Raw genomic sequence first — 15840 nt, forward strand, 5'->3', positions numbered from 1 at the left:
TGTGTCTCTTTTCTGTCTGCTTCCTGCTTCTACTCCTTCCCTTGCTCCTGGCCAGGACACCAAACCACTGGCTCTGGGGCCAGGGCGATTCTGGGCCAGCTGCCTCTGACTGCTACTGGTGTTCTGGTCAGCGGTCAGCCCTTAGGTGTCCCTGTTAGCTGCCCAGATCCCTGTAGGGCTCTCAGCTTTTCTGCATTCAGCTCCTATTCTGGGGGTGGGGGTGGGAAGGGGCGGTCACAATTAGATGAATGTGTATACCTAGAACAGTGGGCACCCAGGAGTGTGGGGTTTACTTGCTTGGGGAGCAAGGAAGGGATAACAGGCAAACAGGGAAGGTGTTCCTAGTGGAGGAAACAGCATGCGGAAAGAGATGAACCTGGTATGAAACCTGATGGGCTAAAGAACCTAGCATGACTAGTTTACAGAGAAGCTGGAGGAGTCTTTAAGGCCTAGGGTTTTTAGACTCCAGGTAAAAATCTGGCAGTGGGGAGCCATTGAATGTTTTAAAGCTGCAGAGTGATGTGGTTACATTGTGGTTAGAGAGATTCCCCCTGCTGCCACAAAGATGATCTCTCTGGTTTGGAGAAAGAGGCTGGCACTACTTTTATGGAACAGTGTTTAGAGGGGGGTGAGAGCCCGAAGAGGGCAAGGTGGCTAACATTCCTTCAAGGTGACAAATGAAAGGGCAATTGAAAAGGTCCTAAGCTAAACATGGGCCAAGCCTTGGGAGTTCACCTTGGGGGAGCCCTTGTACTCGGCACCACAAGGCAGCTGACCTCCCCCATGTGGCTTGCCTGCCTCCCTCCTGCAGACAAAGTGGATGAGGAAGGAGGAAGGGCACTCTTGGGATGCCCTCTGTCAAGGACTGAGGCTGCCTGAGATGCCCACCTGGGGCAGTCTGCAGCTTGACCACACGATGGCAGCAGAGAACCAACTTTGGCTGCTGCACCCTCCCACCTCCAATGGCTGGGGTGATCAAGGAGGACCCCTGAAGTTTCTTCCCAAGCCCCAGAAGACTCTGTCCCAGTAACCTGAGGCAGGATGGGGGTCACAAGAACCTATGTCATGGCACTAGGCAGGGAATAGTTCATTTCAGTTTTGTCCTGCATGACTGTCTTTAGACGTGTTGACTGTGGAACAGGAATGGTGCCATAATTTTTGATGGATGTTTATTCATTTCCGGGCCAATTCTGGTTAGAGAAGGGAGTGCCTTTTATGTTGCCCGAGGCACGGTATCTCCCAGCACTAGGTGTGGCCACCGGTGCTGTTTCCCCTCTGTCACCAGGTGCTCATTGAGCTCCAGCCTAGAGAGGTAGGGGAGTCTAGCATTAGGAATGGGGGAAGGTGGAGTCAGGTGTCCAGAGTGAACTGTGCTGGGGTAGGTGTAGCACAGGGTCTCTGGGATCCACAAAATAGACCTGGCACTGCCTGGACAAGGTAGGCTTCCTGGAGGAGATGCCACCTAAGCTGCAAGAGAAGAAAGGGAAAAGGGTGCTCCTGGAAGGAGGAACAAGGAGTATGGGCTGGGCGGCAAGTAAAGGAAAAACACTTAGGGTCAGGCTGAATCTTGTGGGGCTGAGGGCAACTCTGCCTACCAGCCACCTCACCCTCCAAAGCTCTGGGACTCACAGTTCACAGATCCCTCAGACCTCAGCCCAGGGCCACCCTGTGAAGCTTTCCCTTCCTCCAGGCCCACCTGGCTGAAGGGACTGTCAGGTTGAGGATGTCCCCCAGGAGCCCCTCCAGTGTTAGGGGGGCCCTGGGAAGAGATGGCAAGAGCAGACCTAGGTTGCCTCCCCTACCCCTGCCCCACACATATCACAGCCTGGAGAGAGGACTCTGGGCAACCACCCAGTTAGAACTATGTCCTCATTTCAGTACTGAGAGGCTGAGGCCCAGCATGGCTAACAGTGAAGGTAAGAGTTGCCCTCAGAGCCAAAAGCCCATGTTTCTCCCATATCAGGGGGGCACTGGAGCAGAGCCAGGAAGGAAGGCCAGCATTGTGCTGTTTTGTTGTCCCCAACTTATAGCTGCCACCTACTGAAGCAGCACTGGACAAAGTGAGCTAGGGTTGGGCCTCCACATAAGCATCTTCTCTTCTGAGTCTAACGTCCAGCCAGCAGGGCTAGCCCCATCTTTTAACTCCTACTGCCATGGGTGGGCAGGCTGCAATGGTCCGTCCTCTGACACCATCCTGTCGCTGACAGCCCCGGGCAGGCCCACAGAAGGATAGTCCCAGCCCACAGAGGGTAGTGCCACTCCTGGGGTCTCTCCACACCTCCACTCTGGTCCTCCACACATTCCTGGTCTCTGTTCCCCAGACGGTGGGTCCCTCAGGCCCTGCCCGGAAACCAGCGTCTGAGGATGTTGCTGTATCCTGGCTCCAAGAGAATAAAGAAGCCTGGTGGTCCTCAAACGCGCTGGGGCAGCCCTGGTCCTTCCTCATCTCTGCCCAGTCTTTGGGGGCGGGTCGGGACGGCTCAGATCTGTGTAACCTCTCTCCAGACCACTCCACGCACACCCACCCACAGGCCACTGAGGGGAAAAAAAAGGCGCCCAAGAGTAGGTGTAGGACCCAGGCTTTCGAGGGCCAGGAGAGTCGGAAGGGCAGAGGGGCGGGGATAGGCCAGGCCTACAGCAGGCCCAGCCCACGGCCCCGCCCCCATACCCCTGCCCGGCAAGCCCCGCCCGGGGCGCTCCGACAGACTTTGCTCCAAGCGCCGGCTGGGAGCGGCAGCTGGATCAGCAGGTGAGGCGGCTTTTCTGTTCCCTGTCGGTGAGTGTGTCTGCCCGCGTCAGGTGCTCAGACCCAAGGGCGGGGGCGAGCGGTGGGCATCTCAGAAGCCCTGGCGGGGTCAGCTGCCGGAGGGCTCTCAGGACCGGCACTCCCCACTGGTCCCAACACAGGATTCTAGTCGGCTTCCAGCCGGGCTCTGGCCTGCAGGAACCTCGCGGGGCCCCTTCTGGGCCTCGATGGAGCTCCACCCGCCACCTTTGCAGCCCTTCCTGTTACTACTGCTGTTGCTGCTGTTGCTGCCGGCGGTGCCCACGACGGGTGGGTCCTGGCAGTGCCCGCGCGTCCCCTACGCTGCTTCCCGCGACTTTGAAGTGGAGTACTTGGTGCCCAGTTTCTCCGCCGGCGGTCCGGTACAGGCCGTGGCGACCTATGAGGGCGGCGGGGAAGAGAGTGCCATGTTTGTGGCCATACGCAATCGCCTGCACGTGCTTGGGCCTGACCTGCAACCAATTGAGAGCCTGGCCACGGGCCCTGTCGGGGACCCAGACTGCCGGACGTGTGCTGCCTGTGGCCCGGGCCCCTACGGCCCGCGGGAGGATACAGATGCGCAGGTGCTAGTGCTGGAGCCGGCGCTGCCCGCATTGATCAGTTGTGGCTCCAGCCTTCATGGTCGCTGCTTCCTGCATGAGCTAGAGCCCCAAGGGGCAGCCCTGCACCTGGCACCACCAGTCTGCCTTTTCTCTGCACACCACAATCGGCCCGAGGACTGTCCCGACTGTGTGGCCAGCCCTCTGGGTACCCTTGTGACCGTGGTTGAGCAGGGCCATGCCTCCTACTTCTACGTGGCATCCTCGCTGAACTCAACAGTGGCCGCCAGCTTCAGCCCCGGCTCAGTGTCCATCCGGCGCCTCAAGGCTGACGCTTCAGGATTTGCACCAGGCTTTGCAGCACTGTCAGTGCTGCCCGAGCACCTCGCTTCCTACCGCATCGAATATGTGTACAGTTTCCACGCAGGAGCCTTCGTCTACTTCCTGACAGTGCAGCCAGCCAACGTGGCAGCCGCTCCCGGCGCCTTACACACACGTGTGGCACGGCTCAGTGCTGTAGAGACCGACCTGGGCAACTACCGCGAGATGGTCCTTGACTGCAGTTTTGAGCCTAAACGCCGGCGACGCGCGGCCCATGAGGGAGGGCATCCCTACCCAGTGCTGAGGGCAGCCCATGCCGCTCCTGTGGGCAGCAGATTGGCTGCTGAACTGAGCATCGCCGAGGGCCAGGAAGTGCTATTTGGGGTCTTCTCAGCTAGCAGGGACAGCAAGCCAGTTGTGGATCCCAGCTCTGTCGTCTGTGCCTTCCCGGTTGATCTGCTGAACACTCTCATTGATCAGGGAGTAGAGCGCTGCTGTGAGCCTCCAGTCCACCCTGGCCTCCGCCGAGACCTTGACTTCTTTCAATTGCCCAGTTTCTGCCCTCACCCGGTGAGCAGAAAGAAGGGGCCCTCACTTGTGAGCATTGTACGCATGCTTCCCTTCCAGCTGCCTCTCTTCCGGTACTGAGGGGATCTGGAAGGGGGACGGCAGTCGGGGGCAGGTTTCCTCTTCCACCCTATTCTTTAGGGTAGTGAGGGAATCAGCCAAAGGCCACACTGGAGGATCATCTCCTGGCCAGGCTGGACCCTGTTGCTATGCCATTTTGCTCTTTAACCCTCTCACCCTGGCCTCTTGATTTTTTAGGTAGTTTCCCTGGCCATGTGAAAACCAGACTGCATCATAACTGTCTCTCTGCCAGGCACACTTCCAAATGCTGGGTAGAATGATGGGTGTCCCTTCCCATCTGCTCACTAATAACCTTAAGGACATGCACAGAAAAGCAGCGCCCTCCAGACAGGCAGATGCTCACAGATTCATCCAGACTCATAGCTACTCACCAACACTGTTTTGCTTTCCCTGTGGGAACATTTGTTTTGCTCTGCTTTCCAAGGAGGGTGGGTCAGGGATTGTCAGAGAATGCCTCCCCCTCTAGAGAGCCTACTGGGCCTTGGAAGTTGGGGGCTTGTCAGGGAGCCTGCATGCCTTGGGCTTTACTGACCCACTCATTCCTGATTGTTCTCCGTTGGGTGATTGGGAGAGGATTCAGGATGTAGTGGGAAGGAGGCTTGGCTCTGGTAGATTCCAGAAGGTTCACTCCAGTCTTGTGCAATCAACTATAAACATCTGGGGATGAGTAAAGGCCTAGGAGAGGCTGATTAGAATTAGTTCACCATGCAGGAATCCCATACTTTCTTTCACCATAGTTGGGGCCCTGCCGCAGTCCCCCTTCTCACCCCAGGAAGGAGGTCTCCCAGCCCATGCTTAACTGGGGATGCCTTCCAGCAGATCCTATGCAGGTTCTCTCCAGCATAAGTGTCAGGGATCTGGAGAAGAGACAAAAAGGAAATTCTTTAAAATAATTCCCTGAGGACAAAACCAAAACTGATCCCTCGAAGCCGTTGAAACAGTCCCACCATACAAGAGACTAACCCAGGGCAATGGAATGAATGAACAAATGGCATTGGACAAGTGGCCTTTTAGCAAGCTGACCCACAGTCACTGCTCTCTGAGTCTTTGGCTGCCCTGCGGCCCTAGCCCTGCTATGACATTCTCCACTAACTCCTTTTGCTCTGACTGATGCCCCAGTGCTGGGAGGAGAATTTATACACAATGAAGGGTAGGGAGTCTTCAGCCTTCTACCCTCTGCTGACTCCATATGGGTTGAGGAGGCCCTAGGGGTTGGGATCCCTAGTCTGAGCTGGGCGGCCCTGCCTGGCCTCCTCTCCTTCTCTCTGGGGAGTCAGAACCTCTCCCTGACTTGGCTAGTGGTCAGGGGATCAGAAGATACCCAGCACAACTTGGTGGTGCCAGGCTCAAGCCCCGCCTATAGGCTGGCCAGGCCTTGTATGAACCAGCCTGTACAGTGTTTGTCCTGTGACTGGGCCTGCAGCCTCCAGGAAGACACCCACTGTGTGCTCACTGTGGCTGCCCTCATGAAGCCTGAGGGGCTCAGAGCTGGGACCTGCCCACCATGGGTTCAGACAGGGTTTGAGTATGGGGGGGTCACCCTCCACTACGGGGCATTGGATGCTTAAGTGTTTTCCGGAAACAGGGGCCCCTAGACAGGCCTGGGAACCCAGAGCTAAGGCCCTGGAGCCCAGGGGCCAACAGGCACGGGTGTGGCTCTGACTGGGATAGGGCCCCTTTTCCACCCCACAGCCCCACCTGTCGCTGAGTCATACTGAAATCACCTGGCTGTCTTCCTGCTAGGTTCAAGACTCTTACCCACCTCCAGTGAGGACAGAGTCCTAGTCTCCACCCACCCAGGCTACAGATCCAGTGTGTGGAGTTTCAGGGCTCAGCTCGAGACCTACTTTTGCTCCCAAGACTTTCAATCAGGACTGGGTTAAGCATACTTAGTCTAATAGGGGGCCTTCTGTCAGCCTTGGGGATCACCCTTAGGGCTGGTAAGGGAGGGTTCCGAGCAGCTAAGGCTACAGAGCCCTGGCTACACCTTGCGCCCAGCTCGATACCCTGCACTCACACTCTCACTTCCTGGTGTCCCAGAGGCTTCCACAGCCTTGCCCTTGGCACTCTACCCCAAACACCCTCCTGCTAAGAGCAGGAGAGAAATTATTGTTTCCCAGCCCCAGGGCCTAGTCTGGTATACAGACCCTCAGGCTTTGGTTTATCTCTTTTGTACCCTGAAGGAGGTATAGGTAGCAGCTGGAGATTCAGGAAGACCTGTGGTGTCTCAGGGAGAAGGACCATGTTACTCACCCTGTGCTGGCCAGTTAACCTCAGCGTTCAGGCCCTTACGCAGGGGGAGAAACCGAAGCCTTAAGAGGGAACAGGGTTTGTGAAGTGCAGGGAGGAACCAGCAGGGGGCAGGAGAGGACTCTGGTCAAGAACTCAGACTTCCAACCTGGCTCCTCTCCTGAGGAGAGGAGTGGCTATAAGGTCTTTGACAGGTGAGCAAACCTCTGTGAGCCAGTTTCCTTCTCTGTAATATGGGGGTGGTGAGAGTACCCACTCTACAGCAAGGCTGTGAGGACAGAATGTGGTTGACTCTGTAAGACTCATTATCAGAATGGACGTGCAGAGGGAGCTGAGCCAGACTTCCAGCCTTGGCCTTCTTCCCTGGCCTTGCTACTTCTGAGAGCCCCGTGGAGGGGGTGGGGAAACTGGCAGGCCTGGGACCTTCTGCAGCCAGGACAGGTGAGGGGTGGGAGTTTGGGCTGTGGTGGTCACTGACAGAGTTCCCAAGGGGTCAGTGCATGGAGATGAGCCCTGACTCCTTCCCTGACCCTCCCCAGCCTGGCCTGGAGGCCCTCAGCCCCAACACCAGTTGCCACCACTTCCCTCTGCTGGTCAGCAGCAGCTTCTCACGTGTGGACCTCTTCAATGGGCTGTTAGGGCCAGTGCAGGTCACTGCATTGCACGTGACACGCCTCGACAATGTCACATTGGCCCACATGGGCACAGCTGATGGGCGCATCCTGCAGGTAGGTTCCTCATCTCCACAGCCCCTTGTCCCCAAACCCTCATCCCCATTTTGCTCACAGCTGACCTGTCCCAGGTGGAACTGGCCAGGTCTCTCAACTACTTGCTGTACGTGTCCAACTTCTCACTGGGCAGCAATGGGCAGCCTGTGCATCGGGATATCAGTCGCCTTGGGGACCACCTTCTCTTTGCCTCTGGGGACAAGGTAAGGTGGGGCAGGGCAGGGCCTGGGACTGTGCTGTGGGAGCACAGCCACCCCATTGGATCCAGGGAGGCACTGACACACAGGTCTCACCTCCCTGGTTTATGCTGGGACCAGGGAGTCTAGGGGACCTAGTCCCCCCACCACCTTCAGCCACCCCTGAGCCACCTGTCTGTCCAAGGTCTTCCAGGTACCTATCCGGGGCCCTGGCTGCCGCCACTTCCTCACCTGTTGGCGTTGCCTGCGGGCACAGCGTTTCATGGGCTGTGGATGGTGTGGGGGCATGTGTGGCCGGCAGAAGGAGTGTCCTGGCCCCTGGCAACAGGACCATTGCCCACCAGAGCTTACTGAGGTATGGCTTGCCTGGCAGGATACAGGTAAGGGTGGGGCAAGCTGGGCCTGAGGTGGGGGTCAGCAGCTCTTGACCATGATCTTCCTCAGGCCTGAGCTGGCCTCAGTATCTACAAGGAGGGCATTCTTGGCAGAGAGGATGGCACATGCAAAGACTTAGAGGCAGAAAAGTTTTGAGTGAGGACTAGTGAGGGACCTAGAATGATGAAGTGTGAGACAGGCAAGGAGTATGGCAGAAAACTTCGGGGAAAGCAGACAAGGCTAAGAGTCCTGACCCAGAAGGGGACTCAGGCCATCTTCTCCTCTCCCCTCAGTTCCACCCCCAGAGTGGACCCCTGAGGGGCAGCACAAGGCTAACCCTGTGTGGCTCCAACTTCAACCTACACCCTACTGGCCTGGTGCCTAAAGACACCCATCAGGTCACCGTGGGTCAAAGTCCCTGCCGACTGCTGCATAAGGACAGCTCAAACCTCAGGTACAACCTGGTCTCTACCCTTTTGATCCCTGATGGGGGTAACCAAGCATCCCCGTCCCTGTGAGACCCTGTCTTCTGCTTGTGTGGGGCATAGTGGTATGGGGTAAGTTGCAATGGCTTTGTGGCTTTGTGTCTGGGGAGACATCTCTGTCCCTTCTTGAGCCTGCATGTGCCCTACCTGTCTGGTGAGTCCTGGCCTGGCAAGATTAGTCTCTGCTCTGCCAGATCCTGCCTAACCTGGGGGAAGAAATGAGTATCCTCAAGCTCAGAGGAGACCTGTGATTTGTAGTGGGCAGGCAACCAGCCAAGGTGGCCCCTGGCTGACTTTGAGTTCCCCTGGTGTCCCAGCCAAGTGCCCCGGAAGTACTTTGTAGAGGAGCTTGAGTGTGAGCTGGAGCCCTTGGTCATGCAGGTAGCTGGGCCTGCCAACGTCAGCCTCACCGTGTCCAACGTGCCACTGGGCAGGCATTTCCGGGTGGATGGCACCTCCATGCTTCAAGGCTTCTCTTTCGTGGTGAGGCCACCTTGCCTTGTCTGTTCTCTTGGCCTGCTGGGCAATTTGGGCAGGGAAGGGTTTGGGTGGAGGGCCTCCTACTGCAAGCTAAGCCACCTCCATGCCCTCTCAGGAGCCGGTGCTGAGAACAGTACAACCCCTCTTTGGCCCACGGGCAGGGGGAACCTCCCTCACCCTTGAAGGCCAAGGCCTGTCTGTAGGCACCAGCCGGGCTGTGCTCATCAATGGGACTGAGTGCCCGCTGAAACGGTAAGTGCCAGCAGGAAAGGGGATGGGAATCCACAGGGTCCCACACAGGGGAGCCCTCACCACGTGGGGCTTGGATCCCTGTCAGGGCAGAAGGAGGAGGGCTCAGTCACATGGTCAGTGTAAGGAACAGGTCCAGGAAGAAGGGTCTGTTGCTTCCTCCAGCTCAGAGGTGGTTTGGGGATGGCAGGAGAGTCCATTGCCTCTAGACCTAGAGTCCAATGGCTCCAGCCAATGTTGTGGGGTACCTGTTCCCTCCTTGTCTTCTTGGAGGACTTACTGGGACCACCCTACCTTCAGACAGAGCCACGGAGTAGGGCAGGTTGAGGGGATGACCAGCAGAAGAACTGGGACGGATCGGCAGGCCCCTGGAGGAGTTGGGTCTGACTATCACATGGAGGGTGCCTCTGAGCCCAATCCACCTGTTCTGCAGGGTCAGCGAGGGGCAGCTTTTATGTACCACGCCCCCAGGGGCCGCTACTGCCAGCGTTCCCATTCGCCTGCAGGTAGGGGGTGCCAAGGTGCCTGGCTCCTGGAACTTCCACTACAAGGAAGACCCCATCATGCTGGGCATCAGCCCCAACTGTGGCTACACGTAAGTGCCACCTCCTTGCCCACTCTGGTCTCCTAAGAACGAAGGATCCAGCCTTGGAGAGCACCCCAAGCTCACCACCCCACTCTCCTCCACAGTGGCTCCTATGTGACCATCCGTGGCCAGCACCTGACTTCAGTGCGGCACCTCGTGGTGTCATTCCATGATGGGCTTAAGGCAGTGGAGAACAGGGTGAGCGGGTGCTGGCAGCTGCAAAGCGGGCACTGGCCAGGAGGGAGGAAGGCCACACCAGTCCTCTGAGTTCCAGCCCTACCCTGTGCTGAGCTGGGGGACTGGGGTGGCCGTAGGTAGGATACCTGGCTAACCACTCTCGCATGGGTCCAGCAGTGTGAAGGGCAGCTCCCGGAGCAGCACTGGTGCCGCCTGCCTGAATACGTGGTCCGAGGTCCTCAGGGGTGGGTGATGGGGAACCTGAGTGTCCAGGGGGATGGGGCTCCTGGCTTCACACTGCCTGGCTTTCGCTTCCTGCCCCCACCCTACCCACCCAGCACAGACCTGGCCCCGCTGAAGCCTGAGGAGCATGCCATTAAGTTTGAGGTAAGTGTGGGGGATGAGGGGCTGGGACAGTGGAGGGTTGGGGCTGAAGTCTGCCCAAAGGAGATGGGGGCACTGGCCAGTCCTCATGACTGTCTCTGCAGTATATTGGGCTGGGTGCTGTGGCTGACTGTGTGGATGTGAACGTGACCGTGGGAGGTGAGAGCTGCCGGCATGAGCTCCGAGGCGATGTGGTCGTCTGCCCCCTGCCCCTCTCCCTGCAACTTGGCAAGGATGGTGCTCCACTGCAGGTAGGCAGCTCAGCAGGCCTTCTGCAGGAGATGTGGGTTGAGGGCCTGCAGGCTGGGCCTGAGCTGCCACCTGCCCCCAGGTCTGCGTGGATGGTGGGTGTCACATCCTGGGCAGGGTAGTGCGGCCAGGTCTGGAAGGGGTCCCCCAGAGCATGCTCCTCGGTGTCCTGCTGGCCCTGCTCCTGCTTGTGGGTGTACTGGCTGCCGTACTGGTCTTCAGTTACTACCGGAGGAAACAGCTAGGTGAGCTCTCCACTCCCATCCTGACTCAGCCCCTACCCCAAAACAGTGACACCTCCAAGCCCCTATATCCTTGGTCTGCCCATGCCTCCTGGGTAGGGGTCAGCCTCTAGGAGCTTGGAATGGTTGGCCACTAGGGGCCATTTTTCCACAGTCCTTTCTCCGAATCTGGATGATTTGGCATCCCTGGACAGGACCACTGGAGACTTACCTCTGCCTATTCTCCGCTCAGGCTCTGACTACAGAAATGGCCTCGGTGAGATGGTGGCAGTACTAGAAGCTGGGGCCATGCCCTCTGTGCCACAAGTCCCTCACTCCCTCTCCTCCACAGCATCCCCTGCCATCAGTGACCTGGGTTCTACCACTCGGATCCACAGAGCATCCTTTTCAGACAGTGGGGTCGGATCCCATGTCCCACTGCTGAGGAAAGAGTCCATCCAACTCGGGGACCTGAACCCCACGCTCCTGGCCGAGGTTAAGGATGTGCTGATTCCCCATGAACGGGTGCTCACCCACACTGACCGAGTCATTGGCAAAGGTATGGGGGCCAGGCCAGCTGGGACTGGGACAGAGATGGAGTCCTGAGATGACATGGGCTCAAGGAACAGTTAGGCAGGCCTCTGCTCTGGCCTTCTCACCAACCTGTGTGACCTGAGGCATACTGTGTAACCTCTCTGAGCCTCCATTTGCTCATCTGGGAAACAGAAATTCTGTCCTCACTGGGTTCTGGTGCAGATTAAGTGGGCCTAGGAAGGCTGCAGGCTCTGCCATCTGGAGGCTGCCGCTTGTCTTTAATGTCAGATTGGCCAGTTGGTGCTCTGAGGTCTGGGTGCCAATGAGAGGGTGTGGTGGAGCCCTGGGCACTGGGGCTCCTCTCACCATCTCTCCCTCATAGGCCATTTTGGAGTCGTCTACCATGGAGAATACATAGACGAGGCCCAGAATCAAGTCCACTGTGCCATCAAGTCGCTGAGTCGTAAGTGGGACAGAGGCTGGGAGGGTCTCCGTCCCTGCTGTGCAACCACCTCACTGAGCGACCCTGAGCAGGAGAACTTTCTTCTCCATTTCCCTGTCTGACCCTTGGCTCCCTGCCCTGGGCCTGACTCAAGCCGCTCTGCAGGCATCACAGAAGTGCAGGAGGTGGAGGCCTTCCTGCGCGAGGGGCTGCTCATGCGGGGTCTGCACCACCCAAACGTGCTGGCTCTCATTGGGATCGTGCTTCCGCCTGAAGGGCTGCCTCGTGTGCTGCTGCCCTACATGCGCCACGGAGACCTGCTCCAGTTCATCCGCTCACCCCAGCGGGTCAGTGCTCTGTGGGCCCTGGGTCAGGGGCTTGGGCAGCAGCTGGGGATGGAGCTGCTCTGCCTTCACCTACTGACCCACCTGTGCCCCTAGAACCCCACGGTGAAGGACCTCATCAGCTTTGGCCTGCAGGTGGCCCGCGGCATGGAGTACCTGGCAGAGCAGAAGTTTGTGCACAGGGACCTGGCTGCTCGGAACTGCATGTGAGCTGCCAGAGCAGCTGGGGAGAAGCAAGGGGGCAGAGCACCAGGGCCTGCAGCTAAGCTGCACCTCAGGGAGGGGCCCACGCTCCAGCCCTTGCTGTGCAGCCCTGGACATGTCCTCCTGTCTCTGGGCCTCAGTTTTCCTGTCTACCCTGTGCAGTCTTGGATTGGACATTGTGGCTCAGAAACCCTGTGAGGGCTGGGACAGGTGGGTTCAGGGCCTGGTGGGGGCCAGTCCTGAGAGTGATTCCCTTCCCAGGCTGGATGAGTCATTCACGGTCAAGGTGGCTGATTTTGGTCTGGCCCGCGACGTCCTGGACAAGGAATACTACAGTGTCCAACAGCACCGCCACGCTCGCCTACCTGTCAAATGGATGGCTCTCGAGAGCCTACAGACCTACAGATTCACCACCAAGTCTGATGTGGTAAGGCCCCAGCCTGCCCCAGGGCCCACATTGCTTCAGCGTCCTGGGAGGACACTCAGCCTGGACCTGCCCATTAGCTCCGGACGATGATCTGAGTCCAGGGAATTCCCTAGCTGGGCAGCACCCCCAGCCCATTTGCCCACCTCTGGGCAGGTGTCAGGGCAAGAGAAGGCTATGAACTCCAGACAATCTGGGCCCTGCCCAACACCAACTCTGGGCAGGCTCAAGTGGTGGGTGGGGACAGAGGGAAGACATTGGTGAGGTTTTGAGGAATGGGCTCTGATTGGGGGGTCAAGCCCCTCCATTCCAGCTAAAGGGCTCTGAGAGGTAGAGGAGCTGGGGGGACCCACCTGTCTCCAAATTTGGGGTAAGAGTTGAGTCCCTTCACCTCTCTCCTCCCACAGTGGTCGTTTGGTGTGCTGTTATGGGAGCTGCTGACACGGGGTGCCCCACCATACTCCCACATTGACCCTTTTGACCTTGCTCACTTCCTGGCCCAGGGTCGCCGCCTGCCCCAGCCTGAGTATTGCCCCGATTCTCTGTGAGTATGTGGAAGTGGTGATGGGGAGTGAGCTAGGCCCCAGAGACAAGAAAGGGGCTGGAGACAGAGTCCTTGCCTGACTCTTTGCCTGATTCTCTGGCTGACCTGGAAAAGGACCCTCTCTGGGCCTCAGTTTCCTCATCTGCAGATTGGTTCCACCCCTATTCGGGGCTGGGTGCTGGAAGAATATCACAGTTGCCATGGTAACAGCATTTCCTAACTCAGTCTGGATTGAGGCCAGTGATTTGATTTCCCAGGACTCCTCTCCACCCACCCCCACCAAGGGGGGCTGTTTTCCATCTTTTCCTCTTTCTTAACCTCAAGGAAATGTTCCATTAGCTCCCACACTAGCCCCTCCCCCTCCATCAGCAGATCAGATTTTTTTTTCCACTGGATATAGTTTTAGATTGCCTGTTCCCAGAGGTATGATGGCCGCTGTGTTTCATCAGTGCCTGATGGGTGGTTTTGGTGCCCAGGTTCAGCTTCATAAGCAGCACACATGCCTCAGCTGTGCTGAAGTCTCTGGTTAGAACAGGAAGAACACAGGTAAAGGTGGTTGATGAGTCCTATCCAATCTGTGTTCCAGAAGGGTATGAGTAATCCTTCCTCACTGCCCTGCCTGCCTTGGGTTTGCTCTTTATTATTTACATCACTAATGTGTCTGATTCAAAGTAAGGGAAATTAGGGGGAGGGTATATCTCAGTGGTAGAGTGTGTGTTTAGCATGCACGAGGTCCTGGGTTCAATTTCTAGTATGTCCACTTAAAATAAATAAATAAACCTAATTCCCTCCCCCTGCAAAACAAAACAAAGCAGAAAACAAAGTAAAGGAAATTAACTTCACTGTCTATTTGCCTCTATTGCAGTCTCCCTAAACAGACTCTGAGATGGAGATTTATGTGCAGAGGGTTTATTGGTAGACTGGGGGTGAGAGAAGCAGGACTAGGCAGGGGAAGAAGTTGGCCTGTGATGCAGATGCAACAGAAGCTACAGCCTATGCCCTGGAAACCTCTGACACTGGAAAGGCCCTTCAGAGTTTTCTGAAATTGAGATCAAGGGGCCCAGCTATTTGCACCAGACATCAATCAGTCACTGGTCACAGCTGTCCCTGAGGAAGGAGTGTGAACTTGGAGGAGGCATTTCTTTTCTCCCTAGGGCAATTCCTAGACAGGGCCTCAGCCAAGAGCCATCAGCATCCACAGGCAGAATAAAGGGGGGTATCTGGGTGGCACACCACAGCATCCTCTATTTCAGGGCAAGTCCCTTCTCTCTGGGCCTCAGTTTTTCTCATCTGGAAAGTTGGAATGATAACAGTCCCACCTTCAGAGGGTCTAAAAATTATACGAGATTATTGTGTGTAGGGCAATTGTAGTATCATTTAAGGCAGGGATAATATTTCCAAGATAAAGGTGGATGTATTAGGACTCACCCGACAAACCCAGAGACACTTGCTTGGGAACCATGGTGCTATGTGCTGCCCCACACATCTCAGGCTTTTTAATCCCCAGATCTGGGCTTCCTTCCTGGAAGATATGTGATGATAACCACGATAGCTTGTGAGTTGGGCCCTAAGCTAAGACCTTCACAGGCATCCTCTCACCTTATGCCCCAATAGCTCTGTGATCAGAGAAGGATCCAGAGGCACAGAGTTAAGGAACTTGCTCAAGATCACATAGCCCAGGTCACAGGGCACAGGAGCCCCCTGACACAATTCAACCTTGCCAAGTTGGGAAGGAGAAGAGCTGCCCCTAATTGGGCGATGCAAGGCACCAGGTCCTGTCACCTGCCCTCACCCCTGTGTGGCCTGCCGGGTGGTAACAGCAAGCAGATGGACCGGAGTCTCTGGGTGCAGTGCACCATGCTTCTGACGTTTTCCTCCACTCGGTAGGTATGCAGTGATGCAGCACTGCTGGGCTGCAGATCCTGCAGCAAGACCCACCTTCGGAGTGCTGGCAGGGGAAGTGGAGCGCATGGTGGCCACGCTGCGAGGAGACCATTACGTGCAGCTGCCCGTGGCCTATGTGAACATGGGTCCTGGCACCTCTGACAAGGCAAACCTGTCATCGGAACAGTCGCCGTCCCCTCCAGTGCACAGGAGCACAGGGCGGCCCCGGCCCCTCTCAGAGCCACCAAGGCCCACGTGACCTCAGCCCCAGGCAGGATCTGAGGGATTGGACCTGTGTAATGGTGGGAGTTAACCCAAGCTGCCTCTGGGCTGGCCTCTGCCCCTGTCCCTGCCTCTCAGCCTTCAGGGGCATAGGAAGGTGCAAGGCACAATGGCCTCTCACTCCACAGAGGGAACCAGTGAGGGGATCCTTGATGCAGTATTTATGGAATGTCTGCTGTGTGCCTGGCTGCTGGGCACAGGGGACTCAATGGTGACCACTGGCCCTTGAATCAGTAAATGAATAAATGAGTATTCAAGTTCAAATTGTGATAAATGCTGTGAAAGAAACAGACAGGCTGTTTTGAGGGAATGGAGGGCAGCTTTAGATAGCAAGATGAATAGAAAGGTGTGGGAAGCCACCCCAGGAGGTGACATTTTTTCTGAGACTTTGTCAGTGGGAACTGTGCCAGAAGCAGTTGAGGGAAGAGAGTTTTGGGTGAAGTGAACAGCGCATGAAAAGACCCTGAGGCTGGAAAGGGTTTGAGTCAGCAAGAAGGCTCCAGAGATC

The 15840-nt window shown here is 57.0% G+C and overlaps 1 protein-coding gene across 9 annotated transcripts; it reads left to right on the forward strand.

The window, feature by feature from the left end:
• Nucleotides 1-2700: 2700 nt before the first annotated feature.
• MST1R (macrophage stimulating 1 receptor) lies at nucleotides 2701-15596 on the forward strand. 9 transcript variants are annotated; one of them, XM_032458477.1, is made up of 20 exons: nucleotides 2701-4251; nucleotides 7083-7271; nucleotides 7346-7474; nucleotides 7653-7823; nucleotides 8137-8297; nucleotides 8646-8811; nucleotides 8924-9060; nucleotides 9491-9652; nucleotides 9748-9841; nucleotides 9995-10207; nucleotides 10309-10455; nucleotides 10536-10698; nucleotides 10850-10951; nucleotides 11027-11233; nucleotides 11591-11671; nucleotides 11816-11997; nucleotides 12091-12200; nucleotides 12460-12625; nucleotides 13030-13166; nucleotides 15054-15596. In XM_032458477.1, the coding sequence occupies exons 1-20, from the start codon at nucleotides 2974-2976 to the stop codon at nucleotides 15307-15309; spliced, it is 4251 nt and encodes a 1416-aa protein (XP_032314368.1). In that variant the 5' UTR covers nucleotides 2701-2973; the 3' UTR covers nucleotides 15310-15596. The 9 variants fall into 9 exon arrangements, with proteins under 9 accessions (XP_032314368.1, XP_032314369.1, XP_006174237.1 ...); XM_032458478.1 differs by having other exon boundaries at nucleotides 9998-10207; XM_006174175.3 differs by having other exon boundaries at nucleotides 2701-4215; nucleotides 9998-10207.
• The last annotated feature ends 244 nt before the right edge of the window (nucleotides 15597-15840 follow it).

This window comes from Camelus ferus, chromosome 17 (genome assembly GCF_009834535.1).
Source record: "Camelus ferus isolate YT-003-E chromosome 17, BCGSAC_Cfer_1.0, whole genome shotgun sequence".
Lineage (NCBI taxonomy): Eukaryota > Metazoa > Chordata > Mammalia > Artiodactyla > Camelidae > Camelus > Camelus ferus.

What these genes read in the sequence shown, in the direction of transcription:
- MST1R (XM_032458474.1), top strand. Translation starts at nt 2,974, where the DNA reads ATGGAGCTCCACCCGCCACCTTTGCAGCCCTTCCTGTTACTACTGCTG. An exon ending in GCCCACCAGAGCTTACTGAG is followed by an intron (nt 7,824 to 8,136) that starts GTATGGCTTGCC and finishes CTCTCCCCTCAG; the next exon opens with TTCCACCCCCAGAGTGGACC. An exon ending in GAGTATTGCCCCGATTCTCT is followed by an intron (nt 13,167 to 15,053) that starts GTGAGTATGTGG and finishes TCCACTCGGTAG; the next exon opens with GTATGCAGTGATGCAGCACT.